Source organism: Sparus aurata, chromosome 1 (assembly GCF_900880675.1).
Source record: "Sparus aurata chromosome 1, fSpaAur1.1, whole genome shotgun sequence".
Lineage (NCBI taxonomy): Eukaryota > Metazoa > Chordata > Actinopteri > Spariformes > Sparidae > Sparus > Sparus aurata.
This window is the reverse complement of record NC_044187.1, coordinates 2069229-2088595: the sequence shown is the minus strand read 5'-3', so window position 1 is coordinate 2088595 and position 19367 is coordinate 2069229. Positions and strand designations below refer to the sequence as shown.

General features: G+C 41.3%; 1 protein-coding gene across 1 annotated transcript in view; it reads left to right on the top strand.

Annotated features, from left to right (window-relative positions):
- LOC115586123 (NACHT, LRR and PYD domains-containing protein 4E-like) overlaps positions 1-19367 on the top strand; it is a 61731-nt gene that overhangs the window by 25426 nt on the left and 16938 nt on the right. The window contains exons 7-8 of the mRNA XM_030424909.1: positions 15633-15725; positions 15832-16005. Coding sequence (XP_030280769.1) covers positions 15633-15725; positions 15832-16005 — 267 coding nt within the window. The remainder of the gene's footprint in view (positions 1-15632; positions 15726-15831; positions 16006-19367) is intronic.

Here is a 19367-nt window from a genome sequence, read left to right as displayed (position 1 = left end):
TGCTGGCAGAGATTTGTTGAACAAATCTAACAAATAAATGCTAAAAGTTATCCGAAGATCTCAGACCAGCTCCTTTAACACAGAAACGTGATTCAGTCGCCGGAGTTCAGACTTCTCTGGTCTAAATGCAGGTTTTTGTAGCGTGACTTATTTGAGCAGTCACAGTTCATCTTCTGGGACATTTTTACTGCATTACAGGTTGTTTTCATGGGAGTGAAATGCAGAATCTGTCTGAAAAATGTCTCTTAATCCTGATTTACATCACAAACACAACATTTCTGGGTCAGTTGGAGGTCTGAGCCTTAAAGTCACAAGAGAACCACCATCAATGTGAATACATGTATTTTATATGTTTTATTAATTGGTGGACCTACCCTGGTTGTAGTGTTGCTGATTTTAATAAAATCCAGAGGATGACTTTATATTACCAGGAGGATGACTGTATTCTTTGGGTGAACTGCTCCTTTAAATTGTCTTGTCACGTCTACCTTTTCAGTCTAAGGCCCCGTCCAGACAACAACGCTCTTTTGCAAAAACGCATTTTTACTATTGCATCGTTCAAACGGGTCTCAGGGTGGAGAAATCCGAAAACGCAGCCCTCCCGTTTTCATGTGGACGGCGAATCCGCATACTTTCCAAAACGATGACGCCATCGCCCCACGACGTCCCATAACAACAACAACAATGGCGGACTACATGCTCGTGTTCGTGCTGCAGAAGATACTGAGCCTTTCTTGTAGTTGAGTGTGAGTCGCAGCAGCAGTTCGACCTCATTAACGGTCCACACAAACGATTCTGGTTTCCTTGCACGAGCCATTTTCATCTTCTTCTTGTTGTGTTCGGTTTCTCCGTCTACTGTCTGTTTGTTTACAGCGCATGCTCTGTCTCTTCTTCTCCGTTTTTTGTGAATGTCAAGCATTTTCGGTCGTTTTCAGTGGATCCTTATGGATGCAAATATTCTTAAAACGATGACGAGGAAGACTGAGAAAAAAAAGATAGTTTTCGCCGTGTGGACGGCCCCTAAATCTTTGGTCACGTTGGCTTCTCTCATTGTCAGAGACGACTTTGCTGATCACCTTAAAACAGTTTTTGGTTGTTTTGTTGTTGTAAAACATTTTGTTGTAGTTTTCATTTTTAAAGGATTTAAAGGATTGGCTCCAGTAACAAACCCTGCAACCCATTAAAGGGATAAAGCGGTTCTTAAGGTTTATTCCAGTGTAAATGTAATCCATGTTCTAGCATGTAACAGTAGAGTTCTGCAGCTCAGTGATGATCTGTGGGACTCTACTGCACTCTGTAATCGACTCACAGGGCTTCCCCACAACAAGGAAGGCTTCTCGGGTAGTGAGTTTTGTTTATCTATTCCGACAAATACGGCAACTATATCAAATGTTTGATGCCTCGAAATATGTGCTGGGACCCTGTTTCTAATGTTGCTGAAGTTTGGTGCTGTTCTGAGCATTATTTGTGGCTTTTTGATGGCGGTTTCTTGTTGAAGGTGTATACTGCAATGTATTGTTTTTTAAAAAAATATATTTTCATTAGAATTTTGTATCAGACAAGTTACAAAAAAACTGACAGAAAAATAGAGTGGAAATGACAAGTAAAATAAAACACAAAAACCAAACGGGGCATATTTAAAAACAATAATGAAGTACATCAGTGACACTACAATCTTAGTACAAGTACTAAACAGAGATGGTAAAGGTGGATGGCACTCTATGAACTCCCGTGCTAGTCAAGATCGATGTTATATTTATCAAGGGGAGCCAGAAATGGCTGCCATATATCCAAAAATGTATTAAGATTGTCCATCATCATATCGAACCTTCTCCATATGCAATACATCAGTGAGCTCAGCTCACTTAACCAGGTCCTAAACTGAGGCACAATATCTGACTTCCAGAGTTTTAAAATCATTTTCTTTGCAATTACCATTCCATACATAATTTTGCTCTGCACACTGCAATGTATTGTCATCGTGTGGTCATTTCTGAGGATGCTAAAACTACGTAAGCTAGCGGTCAGCAAACTTTCTCTCTCGAGCGGGATCTTACTTGGTGTCACAGTGTGCTAGAACATGGATTAAATTTACACCGGAATATCCCTTTAAGACATATTAAATACCTTTTTAGAGTCCGTCACAATAAAATCCTCCTCAAATCTGCAGGGGCTCCACAGGTAGTTTCCCTGCAGGTAACGTTCAAGTTACTGATGCCAGTTTATACGATGCTGAGAGGTACGGAAGCCCTGAGGGGTCATTGAAGATGTTTTTTATTTCTGGTGATCCATTTTCTGTCTGATCTTGTTTTTTTTTTCTCTCCTGTGTTGATGAGCTGGCAGCTGGTGGTAAAAACACTTTACAGGATCGTCGGTCAAAGTTCCTCCATTTTTTATTTTTTATTTTTTAATCTGTGAAACTTTTCAAAAAACCAAGTGAACTTTTATTTTCTATGACAATAAAAGTTTCACACATGAAAAACATTTTCATTTTTTTCTCCTCAGTGTTTTTATAGATGATTAAAGAAAATTAAGGAACCTAAAATGATGATGACGACAGAACTTGTGCTTCCTGTAAACAGTCCTGACAGTAAACAGCTTCACTCTCCGTCTCTAACTTCACTTCCTGTCTGTGTGTGACGCACATGATTTCTACCTGACGACAAAAAGATAAATGTGTGTTTTTAATGTCACTTCTTCATGTGTGATTTGTGTCTTTTCTCCTGTAAAGACTCGTGTTATCAGACTGTTTGTGTCTTCATCAGTTTGACTCCATCATGGCAGTAGAAACTGTTGAAATGTGTGAGAGGTGTCGAGCTCGTTGGTCAACAGGATCTTGTGGTTTGAACAGTTTGAAACGGTGAAAATCAGGAAGAACAACAAGACTCTACATTCAACAGTGTGAACATACAGCACCAAGTTCAGTCAGAGATAATCCTCCTGCCAGCTCAAAGCTTGTGTCTGCTGTAATATCACAGTCTGCACTACTTTACACTTCTTTCACTATCTTCTATCTATCACTATCTGTCTTCCACATTTCCATCCAGTTCACTCTTAAAATCAGGAACTAAATGTCTCAGCAGTGTTGTGCATGAACTCGTTCATATTTTGGGCGAACATGAACTGAACGTACTGTATTTCTGCCTGATGAACGTTATTGTGAACGCGTTCATTCTGGCGGTTGTGAACGGCGCGTTCTTACAGTTTCACTTCTTTCAACACAGTGCCAGAGTTCCATCGAGCCTTCCAGGTGAAAACCGGCTAAAACACACCGTGAACAGCCTTAATATGTAGCGGGAAAACACCCAATCTGGCTGTTGTGTATAAAAAGGACGCTGGACGAGAGGTTTGTGCAACTCGCTTTACTTTCGATCAAAACGAAACTTAACTATTTCAGACAGAAACAGCTGCATACCAAACCTGCAGTGAGGCATCATCAAACGAACACAGATGAATTCGTCCTGAACAGACAGAACACCAGCCACCATAGAGTCGCACCGCTGCATGCGTCATCAACATGTGAAGCATGGAGGCAAAAACAAATGAAGGCAGCAGCACTACCTCAGACTCTGCCTCCACCATTAATACGCCATCTTTATATGATGACTTATAACAATTTAATGAGAAGGTCAGTGATTAACCAGGTGGGAAAAATCTGACCTTTTTGTGTAAACTTTGCCCACCGGGTTTCAAGAAGCAACTCTGTACATCAACAACGTCAACAGCAAGCCTGAAACGACACATTGAACTAAAGCACCAGGCGAGCCTTTCAAGGTCTGTGTGAGTAAATAAAAAAATCAAAAGACACGGCAGCAAAATCCTCTACCACACAAATCACATTAACATGTACAGTAGTGGCTCCGCTGTCTTCATCTCCCAGCCTCAGCTGAACAACCTGGTTTTGCAGTATATTGTCAAAGAGCTGCAGTTTCAGTGGTAAAACTGATAAATAGCTGTCTGTGGTTCTATATGGGCTGTGGCAATCATTTAGAAAGATAATAGCTGGCAGCAACATATTAAAAATAAAAAAGAACTACGAACTAGTTCATTTTTGGAACTGTGAACTTAGTTCAAAATTTGAATTATGAACTGAACTAGTTCATTTTAAAATGTGTGAACTGAACTTTGAACTAGTTCATGTAGAAAGTGAACTTTCCCAACACTGTGTCTCAGAACAGCTGAAGTTGCATCAGAGGATGTGGTGTTAGGTGAGGCAGAATAAAAAGATGGAGCATCAAATATTTTCCTCCGTTCTCCATCTTAAAAATAAAAGGTCCTTAAAACACAAAGATAAATGTGCAGTGAAACATGTTGAGCAGAACAACAGAATGTCGGATCAAAGTTTCTCTGCATGAGAACAATTTCAAAAACAAATGTGACACATTTACATTTCAGAGCGCTGACTGACAGAGCTTCTGTAACACTGACACCTGCTGCTGACTGGCAGCACTACAGCTCACACTGGCTTTCTGCTCTCACCTCATTGATGTGACTCATGATGAACTTGTAGACGAGAGCAGAGATGAATTCTTTCAACACTGTTAATTACTGTTTTAATTATTCATGAATTAATTCACTAAAATGAACCTTTTCATGTTCAGTTTGATTGAATGAGCAGCAGGAAACAGGTTGGACTGTGATCTGAGCTGCAGTGAGATGAGGGAGACGAGTCTGAACTGGTCTGACAGCCTGCAGACTTGTTATTCTTTGACTCAGAGACATGTAGAAATGTAGACTGATTGTTCGGGCAGGTTTCATGTTTGTAGACTTGAATATTGAAATTAATGAATCCTTGAAAAGCCTAAATGACTCAAAACAGTCAAAGTATATTAGTGTTGCTCTTATACAGTCCAGCAGGAAAAACACAGTGCAGACTTTGTTCTTCCATATCATGGTGAAGCCCAATCTGTTAGATGTGTGTTTATATTATTTTAATAAATTCTGTTTCATAATGCTTCAGTCGTTTCCTCCAATCAGAGGTCTGTATATTTGTCATGTGACTGAGAAGAGTGATGAGAAACGACACAGTGCTGTCAGAAAGTTTTCTCTTCATTTACAAACTCAGTAAATTCAAAACATGTTTGAATTGATGAATTTCCTGTTTGTGTTTCCTTGTTGAGCTTCAGTGGAGGGATGGAAACTCAAAGAGGGACGTTGGTTCTAAAACAGACTTTGTCTTTGTAATTCTCCACTTGATCTGTCAGACTTCAGCTGAACTTTAGAAGTCATCTGGACACAGAATGAGGGCTGTGGACTTTATCCTCCATTTCTTACAGTGTAGTTGTGTTGACAGGATCACTTCAGGCAGTGTGGACAGGAGGAGTCATTACAGACTCGTCACCTGTCGGCAAATAACTTGTATTTCTCTCATTGTAGGCATGTTGTTGTGTGATGTACCATGTTCAGCAAATGTGTTATTTATTTCAGATCTGTTGTAACAGGTGGTTTTATACAGGACTGTCCTCATGACAGCCAAGTATGAATTGATGACAAAAACATATTAAAATGAGTTATTTCATATTTCATGGTGTTAAAACCTGAAGTCAGTTACACTGATAACAATATAACTGAATTAGAGACTCACAGAATAACAACATGTGTTGCCTTAGTCTCATGTTGATAGTCAGTCTGCAGTGAACTTGACTGTGAGAGGCATGTTGTTGTAAAGATTTGCTCTGTCTTGTCTCAAACAGGAATAAATCAGTTCAACAAGATGCTTCAGTGTCCAGTGTTTGTGCAGCAGAACAGAACCTGAACCATTCTGCCTACAGTCAGGATGGAAGCCAAAGAAAGAACCGCTGACTGTCAGGACGACCGTACAACAAGTCAAAGTGTAAGTCTCTGAATGTTAATGTGTAGAATCAGTGATAACAGTAATAATAAGCTCTACATGTTTTCCCTCATTGTTCATTAATGATGCACCGATTCCGATACTTGCATCAGGTATCGGGTCGATACTGCGCTCGCAAAAATGCACAGATGCCACTTTATTGCATTTGGTCGTACAATACATGAAACTGAAGACTGCCATCAGAGGGTGGCTTGTCAATTCTTGTTGTCATTTTGGATTTTAGTGTCAGGCGGACCGAGTCCAGATTCAGACCCCGTCCTGTACGGGCCTGGACCTATAGACAATCAATTATCTAAGTATTTAAAATGTTGACGGGGTGCTTCTATTTTGACCGGCGCTTCCTCTTTAAACTTTAGCGGATCAGGAAATCCACTGACCAACTTCATGCGAGTTAAGCCATCCCACGCGATGCTGCTCAGCCTATCAGATCTGTGCATTCCAGGCAGTAAACATTGTGACTCTGAACGCAGAGGTGTCAATAAAGCTGCAGCCACAAATCTGCTTTCAACACTTCCCTTTAAAGTGTCAAAGAAAGGTTTTACATACCTAGGGGTGGTGGTTACTGATAAATTTAACAAACTTTTTGAATCTAATTTTGAAACTTTATTCACACGTGTAAAAGATGATCTTCACCGTTGGTCGTCATTGCCTTTATCTTTGGCAGGTAGAATCAATTTAGTTAAGATGACAGTACTTCCCAAATTCCTTTATCTTTCCAGTGTATTCCTGCATTTATTCCCAAAGACATTCTTCCACAAATAAGACATTAGACACGGCCGTGTTTGAGCTAATATGGGACAGAAAGGTTTCCCGACTATGTAAAACCTCATTACATTCACTGAGCCAGATAAATAGAAAGCTGGAAACCTCGACTGGCGATCGTCTCTACTGCGCACAATCAAGATATTGCTCTTTTTAGCATTATATGTAATATCATACTCCATCCCATATTGGGTGCAAAAGCTTAGCAGCTGTTGTAGCCCAGCAGTGCATGGGCTGAAGATGACCAAATCATCTGCGTACATAAGATGATTAATTAGACAATCACCGACCATACAGCCGGTATGACATGCATTGAGACTCTTGGAGAGATCGTCCATATAAATATTAAACAATAAAGTAGAGGGCTGCATTGGGATTGGGTCCCGCCGGGTCCCGCCGGGTCCCGCGGACCCAAATCTCGCGGGAGCGGGCGGTCTGAACTTTGCTGCGGGCGGGAACGGGCGGCTAAAACAAACACTGCGGGAGCGACAGGATGACGGAGTCAACAAATGAAGTAGAAAAAAAGCTAAAACAAGGTCTCTACAACAGAAAAAAAAGCAAGGCAAGTCTGACATTTGGAAAAGCTTCTCAATTGTGTGACGGTGCAAAGTTTTGATAAAACAAAAGTGATATCTAAATTTATTGTGTACCGTTGTCTATCTGCTGATTGTGTTCTCATTATTGTTTCTTATTCAGGTCTGTCTTAGAAAAGAGACCTTAACCTCAATCACTGCCTGATTATATAAAGGTAGAAAAATAAATAAAATACAGAGGAGGAGAATAGAATATGAAACAGCCTTTATTTCATTAAAAACTAAATGAAAACAACGAAATAGGAGCCATATTCCCGACCATTGCGTCAAAAGACACGCAGCCCAGGGAAATGAAACAAACAACCTCATGAGTCTCTTTATTAATAGCCTATAAAATGACGTGTTTTCTCCTGCGGGACAGGAGAAGACAAAATCAATGCATCTCTATTATTGTGCGGGCATGCATTCTCAGAGTTTTGCGGGTGCGGGCGGGAGTGTAACACATACATTGCGGGAGCGGGCGGTAATGGTCAGAAAGTCAGCGGGAGCGGGCAGGAGCAGGATGAAGAAAACAGTCCCGCGCAGGGCTCTACAATAAAGGTGACAAAATTCCGCCTTGGCGAACACCATTGTTCACATGGAATGGGGCAGATGTAGACTTTCCCCACTTTACCCTCACGGTCTGTTGAGCATACCAGAATGCCAATATTCTAACAAGATATCTAGGAACCCCTCTTTCACACAATTTCTTAAGCATTTTTTTTATGATTCACATGATCGAATGCCTTAGAGGCATCTATAAAGCACAGGAACATTGTTGTATTCTGTCTATTGTAATTATCCAGGATCTCCTTCAGAGCAAAAATACACATATCAGTGCTATGTTTATGTTTAAACCCAAATTGGTTGTCAGCAGTAAGGATGTACCTCTCCAATCTAGAAATCAAAATTATCTCCAATTCTTTACACACAAGCAGGACAGCCAGAATAGAATCAGGTAAGGTGCCATGGACTAGACATCCAGTAAAACAAAGACTAAGCAGGGGACAGAGCTTCTTACCTGAATGTTTCATGTGTTCGGCCGTAATATTATCCATACTGTATGCCTTGTTGTCACCAAGCTTCATGATTGCATCATGAACTTCAGAGGGAGTAATAATCACCCCCTCATCATACCCTATAGTGCCAACATCAATATGTGCTTTGATGTGTACACGTGAGACCCCCTCCCCCTTTATTTCTTCATCTATTTTTTATGCTATTTATCTATTTATTTATTTTCCTTTTCTGTTTGTATGTATGTGTGTTTTGTGACATGAAATCTAAGTTGATTGTAGTTCCTTGTATTTATCTTTATTTTTTCTCTACTTCTAAAGTCAGAGGAGGAGTCAGTGAAGGAATTCAGAGATGGAAATGTGTCAACAACCAGCCGGGCGGTGGATCCAGAAACATCACGAGGTGGTAAGATGGTTTCTTACTTTCCTCATTAAGTATCACTGATTTGTGTACTTGCATCAAAACACCAACTGTCAAAGTGACAATCAATTATTTTTTTACGTCTTGGATTGCATCATATTGGAAGGTGTGTTTGTAGTTTTTCATCATCATCTTAAGATGAATTACAGTCAGTGTTGGAGAGCAACCAAGCTACTAGCAAATTACCAAATAATAACCGGGTTTCAATTAACCGCAGGGTCCCCTTTAAAAGCCGGGTGCAGGTGTATATTGTGGTAAATATCCGCCGGTTCCAGATTATTTATTTTTTTTAATCAAAGAAGAAGACGTGTCCACTGATGGCAACAGATGAGTTATCAGCAAACAGGCACGCCACGAGAGAGTGTCCTGCATGATGATCAGGGCGATGGAGAAACAAATGTACGCCACCGTGAGTGACAACAGAGATGAGGAGTTTGCAGTGAGTGCTGGTTGGCTGAATCGCCGCAACAACTTCACTTACAGAAGGATGCCAGAGAATTCACCGAGAAGCTGGAGAAGTTTGTGACATTTTCATCCCGGATTGTTGAGAGGAAGGAATTAAACACCTGTCCCAAATAACACCTGGTCCCAAATAAATGCCTGGTCTGTTAGGTGATTGAAACAAATAAACACCCGGCTATTATTTGGTATTTTATGGTATTTATTTATGATTTTCAAAATCATGTAGTGTTTCCATCAGCCTGCTTTCTTTCTTCTAAATAACATGAAGTAGGACCAAATCTACAGGACTGTTTTATCCTCTCGTGAAGGACAAAAGCTGAAAAATGTCTGTTGCTTCAACACGAGCTCAGATTCATGTACCATATAATGTCCACTGTGACATGACCAGAGTGGAATCTGCATTGTTCCTCCTGAATCTGAGGTTCAACAACTGGCCTCACCAAGAGGCTTCACTAGAGTTTATTTGTTCTTAATATTTCAGGTCAGTCTGCTCTAACAAAATAGAATCTGTGAACCACCTTAACATAGTTCAGAAATGAACAAAAGGAAAGTGAGTTATGGTTCCTGATTATTTTGTCTATTTTCTCACAGCTGAAACTCAAGTGGGAAGCTCAACAGTCACAGCACAGACTGGAGGTGTCATCAGCACTCCTCATATGACTGGTGTCAACATTGGAGGAGACATTATCACCAATATCACCATTAACAACACAGGTAAATGTTCCCCCTGAATTAACAACTTGTATACTGTATCTCAGCGGGTAGAGCAGGTCGGCTAGTGATCGCAAGGTCGCTGGTTCAAATCCCGGCTCCGGGCTGGGCCAAGCTGCATGTCAAATGTGTCCTTGAACAAGATACTGAACCCCAAATTGCTCCTGATGTGCAGCTAGGGATGTAACGGCATGCATTGTGGTTACCGTGGTTATAGTGACCAAAGTTATCATGGTTATCGGTATACTGCAGTATTTTTAAAATGTCCTCAAAATGTTGAAAAAACACTGATACACTGATAAATTGAAATAATTTCACCAAGATTTATATTTAAATAGATTTATTATTTATCAAAATAGTCCAAATCCAAAATCTTAAGAAAACACTGCAAAATCAATATTAAACGAAAGAAAGTATCGAACCTGTGCAAAATAAACCTTAAATACAGTAGAATGAGATATACTGGCAGGAGCACTCGATTGGCCAGCAGAACCTCTCTGTGGAAAAGTGAATAGAACATGTCATTATTAATTATTAATGTCACTGTTACTAAATACTAAGGGTGCAACCAACAGATCACAAAACTAACAATTTTGATGATATCACTTGTGAGAAACAGGTTGGATCATTTTTTGGATAAAACAAAAAGGAATATTGTTAAATTAATTATGAATACTCTATTTTGGCTCTTATCTCTATCTAGACACATGTTATATTCACCACTTTATATTATTCTTTATATATAGTCTATTCTACAAATAATCCACAAGTGTTATATATTTCTGATATTACTTATACTAGTGCAGTGCCCGTAAGAAAAGTGTATTCCTATAAAAAAGTGGGAGGTTAAGGAGCTTTTTCATGGATGGCCAAATGAGGCTGTGTTTGAAGGTGGGACGTCAGGGATATTTAGGTTTGTTGTGAAATCCGATATTCCAGGGTATAATTGGCTGTTTTTGACTATTTTTGATTTTGCCATTATATTTCATCTTAAAAGCTATTTAATTGGTGTCATTATTTTCAGCACAACCTCACATGTGTGACTGTACAGTTATTTTTTTTATTTTGACATACTGTATTAACACAATGGACCTAAAATCACAAAAAAAAACATGAAATCCGAGTAGAAAAAGTTAGATTTTTTTAACCACAAATATGTTTAACAATCGATTTTTTTTTTTTTTTACTTATAATGCAAATATAAATTGTTGTTTATCTAAATGTGTGCATAATTTTTAAAAAATGTACAAAGTTATATGTAACTATTTACATTTAAATGCAGGCAATGCTCAGGTCTGCCTGAGCTCCTTCCAGCTGAATGAAGAGCTGGACTGCCTGCTCCACATTCAGCTTCTTCTCATTAAACAAAAAAACGACTCCACTACACACTAAACACACTACACCAAACACTACATAACACACTAACTACACACTCCAAACACGCTAAATGTCACAAATCTCTCAACTCTCACACACACCGACCGTCGTTGCATGTCAATCATCCGCCTAGGTCCCTCCCACAACTTCCTGTTCCTCAACAACCAAACTTGCTGCTTGGACACTTTCGTGACAAAAGCCCGTTTTTACCGTTTCTTCCTGCACCAGAAACAAAGCAAACGTGACGGCAATGTTCGCGAAAAAGCGTAGCGGACATTATTTACCATAAGTCCGGTTTTGGACGTGCCGATGCTTCCGGTCCGTCGCCTCGGGAGGTGGGCCGTGTAGCTAGCGGCTAGCGGCTAGCTACATCCACAGATTCCGATTCCACTTTGTTGTCCGCGCGTCTCCGGATCTCCTCAGACCCAAACAGACTCGGTCCGGACTCGTTTAATCTCATTAATCCACAACAGTCAGTTTAGATGCACAGAACAGAACAGAACGGGACCGAACCCCCGGCAAAATCCCGGTCCAGCTCGCGCCGCTGCAGGTATAAATCTGCTTGTTTCTTAAGGTGGGGGGTCGCGGTGGGCTCTGCAGTGATTGGCTCTGGTGCGCGCGTGGCCACGGTGTGCAGTGATTGGCTCTGGTGCGCACGTGACTGTAGTGGCTCCAGTGGACAATGCTTGTGGAATTTGTAAAGCATTTATGAAATAATTTATTAACGGTATCATTGCAGTCCAAACAAATGCGAAATAGCACACCATTGAACCACGCAGCAGCCATGTTGAAACTCTCAGGTCAGTCTGATCCTGATCCGCAGAGATATTTGAGGCACACACACATACACACACACACACACAGACAGACAGACAGAGGTTACTCGTATTTACAGATAGATATTGGCTGTCTGTCTCTCTGTCTGCCTGCTCATCTGTTGTCAGTGGACTCGGTCAGTCTGATTGGTCAGATGGCTGCTGAGCCACAGGTAGACGCTGCTCAGGTGAACAGAGCTGAGATGAAAGTCAGTCATCTCAGTCAGTTTGTGTTCACTAACTCAGTCCACCCAGTACGTGTTTGTACTTTCACTTTTTAAAGTCGACCTAACAATCCCCAAATATTGACGCAGTGCTGCAGTAAGGAGGATTTGAGACAGTTAATAAGCAGTTCAGATAACGAGCCAAATCACGGATCAACTTCGTTCAGTTATACCACTATCTGGTCAGTTTACATTAGTGACAACAGCAAATTAGACAGAGAAAACTCGACATGCACCCAAGTTTAAGGTTAGCTTACCTTGCATTTGCTGAGGGTTAGGGTTAGGGTGACGGTCGCGCAAAATTGGATGTGTTTCCGCCCCTCGCAGCTCCTGCAGATAGAGCTGCCATCCTCGATCAGCTGTCACTGAGCATTCTAATAATAACCAGAATACGCCCAGACTTTAATTTTGGTTTCTTTGCAGAAAAATGCCTCGAGGACCGCTACTGTCAGGTCCTCCCACCACCATGTCTTCTTCACTACATAACAAGCGCAATTTGCATGCTACGCATGCATAGGAAGACTTAGGAAGTGTCTCGCGAGTTTTCCACACCGTGGTTATCGACCGTGGAGGTTACCATGGTAATTAAAACTTAAACGGTAACCTTCACCGTCGGGAATTTTAGCATGGTTTACCGTGACACCGGTAACCGTTACATCCTGAGTTGGCACCTTGCATTGCGGCCTCTGCCATCAGTGAGGGCCCTGCGATAAGCTGGCGACTTGTCCAGGGAGTACCCTGCCCTCACCAAGAGACAGCTGGGATTGGCCCCAGCAACAAACCCCGCGACCCCATAAAAAGGGATAAAGCGGTTACAGACAATGACATGACATGAATTTTCTACTTGATTGTATGCTTTCTTGAAATGTAGCCACCAAAATACTTTTAAATATTTAGCATTTTCCAAAGATGTTGCATGTTTCTGTTTCAGACCAACCTCCCAGCGGAACAGATGAGACCACTGATGTTTCTACTAAAACCAAAGGTATTCAGCTGATTAAACATATAAATACATATAACATATTAAAGAAGGTTTTTCACAGCCAAATGATAAAAAAGTTCACCATACTTTTACTATTACAACATGACTAGATTCAGATATTATGAACACACAGTATATTATGGAGATGACATGCTTAAAGCTACAAATGTGACTTTACCATCCTGTAAAGTTATTGGCCATCAGCTTTTCTTCCCTGTCATCTGCCCGTTTTGTACTTTATGTGATTCTTCTGGTTTCTGAATAATGCTAAACTTAGTCTTGCTAGTCTGCCAGCTTTAGAGCACGATGTCCTCTAGTGTTATGTATCCATCAAGATCATTTTGGTGTAAAATGCTGATTATTAACGTGGAGCTGCAGTTGATATCTGTAGCCACTAGATGGCAGCAGAGTTTGGGAATCCTGATGACAAGGTTTGACTTTATACCCAGTTTTACCACAATTACCAATAGCATGGTGCTATGTTAATATGATTACTTTAGCTGATATTCAACTTCAACCATATTCATCAAAATTATAGTACTTATACCCTGTCCAGGCCAAGGACTGAGATCTGTACACCACATACACACACAGAGACTCTTCCTCCAGTTAAATTCAGCAAGGTGTCGCGGCACCTTGAAGGCGGTGAAAATTATCTGTAAGGAGAAACATCTGTAATATTTGCTGACTTGGAGAAGTAGGAGAAACAAGTTATTCATTTAACTATGATCTCATTCATCTTTCAGGAAACATCCAAAAGTGCCAAGCTGATCTAAAATCTTATCTTAAACCTGAAACTCAGAAATGTAAAGAACCACAGAAAGATAAACCTTTGAACAAGATTCCTCCTTTGAACAAGATTCCTCCTTTGAACAAGATCTATACAGAGCTTTACATCACAGAGAAAGACAGTGGGGAGGTTAATAGTGAACACGAAGTTGTTGAATTAGAATGTAAAAGGAATTCAAGTGAGCAGAAGAAAATCAACCTTGATGACATTTTTAAACCGTTATCAAATGAAGAAAGTCCTCCGCAGAGAGTTCTGACCAAGGGAAACGCTGGGATTGGAAAAACTGTCGCCGTGCAGAAATTCACTCATGACTGGGCAACAGGAAAAGCCAACCAGGCTATTGACTTCATATTTCCATTCACATTCAGCGAGCTGAATTTAATGAAAGACAAGATGAGTCTTAAAGATTTAATAGGTCTCTATTTTGAAGAAGTGAGGAATTTAGAGATCTCAGACTACAACAGTTCAAATATTCTGTTCATCCTTGATGGTCTGGACGAAAGCAGACTGCCTCTGGACTTTGAGAAAAATGAGATGTGCCGCAGTATTACACACACAACAACATTGGACTGCCTACTAACCAACTTAATCAAAGGGAAACTGCTCCACAAAGCCTCAGTCTGGATCACAAGTAGACCAGCAGCAGCCACTAAGATTCCCACCGAGTTCATCCACAGGGTGACCGAGGTTCTAGGCTTTAATGATAAGCAAAAGGAGGATTACTTTCAGGAGAATGTCCATGACAAGGATATGGCTCAGAAGATCCTCAATCATCTTCAGTCCAAACCGTTAAGAAGTCTTTACGTCATGTGCCACATCCCACTCGTCTGTTGGATTTCAGCCACTGTGCTCCTGAGTCTCCTCACAGAAACTCCTGAAGGTGACCTACCGAAGACTGTGACTGAAATGTACACACACTTCCTGATCATCCAGACAAAATGTAAAAATAAGAAGGATTGTAAGAAGGATGAAACAGACAAAGATGTGATCATGAAATTGGGAAAGCTGGCATTTGAACAGCTGCAGAAGGGAAACATAGTATTCTATGAAGATGATTTGAGAAGTTGTCAGATTGATCTGACAGAAGCTGCTGTCAATTCAGGAGTTTGTACACAGCTGATAAGAAAAGAAGCTGGTCTTCACAATCAAGTGATGTACTCTTTAAAACATTTAACTCTTCACGAGTTTCTTGCAGCTCTGTACGTGTTACAAACCTTCGTAGATAGTGGAAAGAATCTGCTTTCCAGCAAGAAAAGTTGGTGGCGTTGGTTATCAGAGAAAAGTAAACTTTCCTCCCTCCATAACGAGGCAGTGGATCTGGCTTTGGTCGACGATCATGGACGATGGGACTTGTTCCTGCGCTTCCTGCTTGGTCTTTCACGGGAAAAGAATCAGGAGCTTCTTCAGAGAGAATTGAAATTCAAAAGAAGATGTCCGGGGAATGACCAGAACACAATTACCTACATTCACGAGAAGATCAAGAATCTGTCCAGCGGTAACAAAGTCATCAATCTTTTCCACTGTTTAAATGAGTTGGGTGACCAGTCTCTGCTAGAGCAAGTCCAACAGTACCTGAAGTCAGGAGATGTTGGTGAAATCTCACCTGCACATTGGTCAGCTATGGCATTTCTGCTGCTCAGTTCCAATGAAGACCTGGATGTCTTTGACCTGAAAAAATACTCCAGATCAGATGAAGTTCTGGAGAGGCTGCTGCCTGTGCTCAAAGTATCAAAGACAGCTTTGTAAGTGATCAACCTCAAGATACCCGACAGCTTTAAAACTGGTTGTGTTTAAATATAGGAGAGAATGATTGTAAAATGTTGACTGTCATTTTGTTTTTCTCTTTAGGTTAAGTGGCTGTAACCTCACAGACAGATGTTGTAAGCATATTTCATCAGCTCTCAGCTACCAGTCCTCTAGTCTGAGAGAGCTGGACCTGAGTCACAACGACCTGCAGGATTCAGGAGTGAAGGAGCTGTCTGTTGGACTAAAGAGTCCACACTGTAAACTGGAGACTCTCAGGTCAGGATTTAGCTTCTGTTTAACAGATGAGCATTTAAATGTTACTTGACATACAAGTCAGTGATTTTAAGTCACAGTTCACCAGGAATAGGATTTTTCCTCATTACCAAGATTTCTGGATTTTCCAACCTAAGAACACAACCCTAGAACCCAAACAGTAGTCCTTTTAAGATAGAAAAGGTCCAAGGTAAGGGGGGGGCTTTTAATTTGAAAGTAGCGACCGTTCCTAGCTTGCGCGACAACAACAAGCTAACACAACCAAACAGCTACAGAGACAGAGGAGATGCTAGCATCTCCTGGATCTCAGCGGCTGTCCAGTTGTTCATCGTAATGTCCGCGGATGTAGTGATGGACTGACTGCTGTGATCAGCTGTTTCTTGGTTTTAAAACTCCCCGGCTGTGGGTCGCACTATGGTGCAGGTAATTTACACCTCCGCCCATCTCACGCAGGGGCCGGCACATTTCTGCCTCGTTTTTAGATAGCAGGCGAGGTGGAAATAAGTGTACCCTCCGAGCCGGCAAATCGGCGGACCAAAACAGACCCCCAATTTGCTGCCCTCTATCTAAAACCACAGACCGAGCCACCAAAAGGACGGGCAAATTGGTGGCTTGTAGCCCTGTCTAAAAACGGCTAATGTTTTTCCCAACCTTAGAACGCAACCCAAGAACTCAAACAATGTTTGTGGGTGTCCATTTGTGTCACCTGGCCTGAGCATTCAAGACTGGTGAGTGTTACAAAAGATGACAGTCATGTCAAATTTGTGTATATTCAGTAAACAGAACAGTATTTTTTAAAATATCTGAAAGTGAAATTTTAGTGGGGCGGCTGTGGTTCAGTGTTTAGAGTGGGTTGTCTTGTGATCGGAAGGTCACTGGTTCGAAACCCACCTCCCCCTAGCTCCACATAGGTGAATGTGGCATGTATTATGAAGAGCTTTGAGCTGTCGTTAGACTGGAAAAGCACTATGAAAATGCAGACAATAAAGTTTTTAGTTAGATTTTAACTTGTTAAACATAATGATGTGATGGATGTGATTTATGTAATTTGTATAAGGATGTTTGTCATTTGGACAAAAATATTTCCAAAAAAAGACGAACTTTGAATGAAACTGTGCTTATAAAAAGCTTCAAAAATAGAGCTTGTTTTTTAATGATATCATTATTTTCTGCCATTACATGCAATGCATTTTGTTTTCGTGTAGTGAGCTTAGAAACTGCAAAATGGATTGAATTTGCAGTCTGATTGATTTATGTATGTGGATCCTATCTTTAAATCAATTGTGTTGATATGTCAGTGTTGGGTTTTACATCTTGTTGTGCTGCTTGCGAGTGTTCAAGAATAGATACCTGCAGATTTAACTCAAAATTCACACAGACAATGAAGAAAAGATCAAAACAAATCATTCTGTGTGTGTGTGTGTGTGTGTGTGTGTGTGTGTCTCCAGGCTGTCAGGCTGTATGATCACAGAGAAAGGTTGTACTTCTCTGGCCTCAGCTGTGAGATCCAACCCCTCCCATCTGAGAGAGCTGGACCTGACCTACAATCATCCAGGAGACTCAGGAGTGAAGCTGCCGGACTGTTTCAGGTATGAACAGACAACAAGAGCTCACACGCTGTTTCTCTGTCACACTGACAAGCTGAGGACTGTTGGTTCACCGTCTGAACCAAAAGAGGTGACATAGGCGAACAGAGCATCTGTAACCACTGACGTCAACAACAACTAAATATGTCAGCAGACAAAAATGAAGTGTCACGGTTTCCTGACACATGAATGAAGCTGTAAAAAGCAGATTTCTTTGGTTGAGTTGTGTATTTGTGTCTTCTCCTCTGGTTTGTTGACTCTGTCTGCTGTATTTAAAGGAGGTGAGAGAAGCTCACCTGCTGACTCTGTGTTCGTCTTGTTCATTTCTTCAGCCTCTCGTCCAAATTCTCTTTTTTTGTTTTTTTCTTAAGACCATTATTTTTCTGAGACTGAATCCATTTGTGCTACTGTTGCTGTTGCATGTTTGCTCGTCCAGCAGTCCAGCAGTGGAAACTTATGTTGTCCCAAATGACAACGTACCTGAGCTGCTCTGGTGGAATGAGTGTGTTGTGTAGGGTGTCGAGGTGTTCACCCATGTGATGAGTCAGTGTGCATAGGGGTGTGCGAAGGGCAAATAACTTTAGAATTTTAAATGACAGTGTGTTCCTTGTGAAGTCAAGAGATTTTCTTTATGAAAATTGTGCCAAATGCAGAGAATTGTGTGTAGAGTTTTGAAAAAAGTGTATTTTAGAACTGCAGATTGAATGTAAAGCAGGAATTGTGCTTGTAGTTGAGCAGAACTGGTTCAGGGGGTTGGTGAATGAGTTACATGCTGTGGTCATTGTGTCTCAAATACCAGTTTGTGTGTAAACAATTGAGAAAAACTGTAAACACTCCTTAACCGGGCAGCGTGTAATTTGACTCCCAACAGAAGTGTTCTCTGGACCAAGGCCGGATTATCCATAGACTGGACTGGGCAAGTGCCCAGGGGCACCAACCATTGACAGCCAGTGGGGGGGCACCTCATGATACAAGCTTTAAAAATCTTTTACGTAAATGTTTATATTATTCACTGGAAATTGTTGAAAGACCATACATTACTCATTTATGAATGTCAATTTCATAAAAATAACAACAGTAATAATAAATCACGATTGCATGACCCCATCACCCGTCCACTCCCCCCCCAATCAGAGTTGGGTTGGTCCACAAAGCAGCGAGAAGAACATGAAGAGGAAGAACTGCAGTCACTAGCAGCAGGTGCAGAGCTGACGAAGCTGAAGCTAACTGTGGAGACGGTACCACAAGCGGGGGAGATGCTGCAGCCCTTAGTGCTACTGCACAGTTACAACACACGGGCTTGTGCCGTGTCAAGTGTCCGGCGTCTGGTTCCGTTTGCAGCTCTTTTGGACCGGCACTGCCTCTGTGTCCGTGTCTGCTGCTGCGGTGGTTGCTTCCGCTGCTGCCCACCTTGTACCGACTGCCACAGCCCCTTTCCCCTCCATGTATTTTGCCCTCAGCTCCTCTGCCAGCTGCTGCAGGACTTTCCTCCGGGCTCTCCTGCTGCTGGTGCTCCTTGAATAAGATGGGGGCATTGATCCCAGCCAGGTCGAGGGTGTTATAAAAGACCGCTACTGGCCGTCTTCGCATACCACCTTTGACGGAGTACGTCCTCGCATCTGGTCCAGGTCGTCCACACCGTACTTGGTGTTGTTGTAGTACATTACAGACTCTGGGTAAATTCACAAATAAGCACAGCTGAAGACAACTAACAAAGGTAGAGAAGAGAGAGAATGAAAATAGCAAACCCTTTTTTTTATATGAAAAATTCTTCTCAAT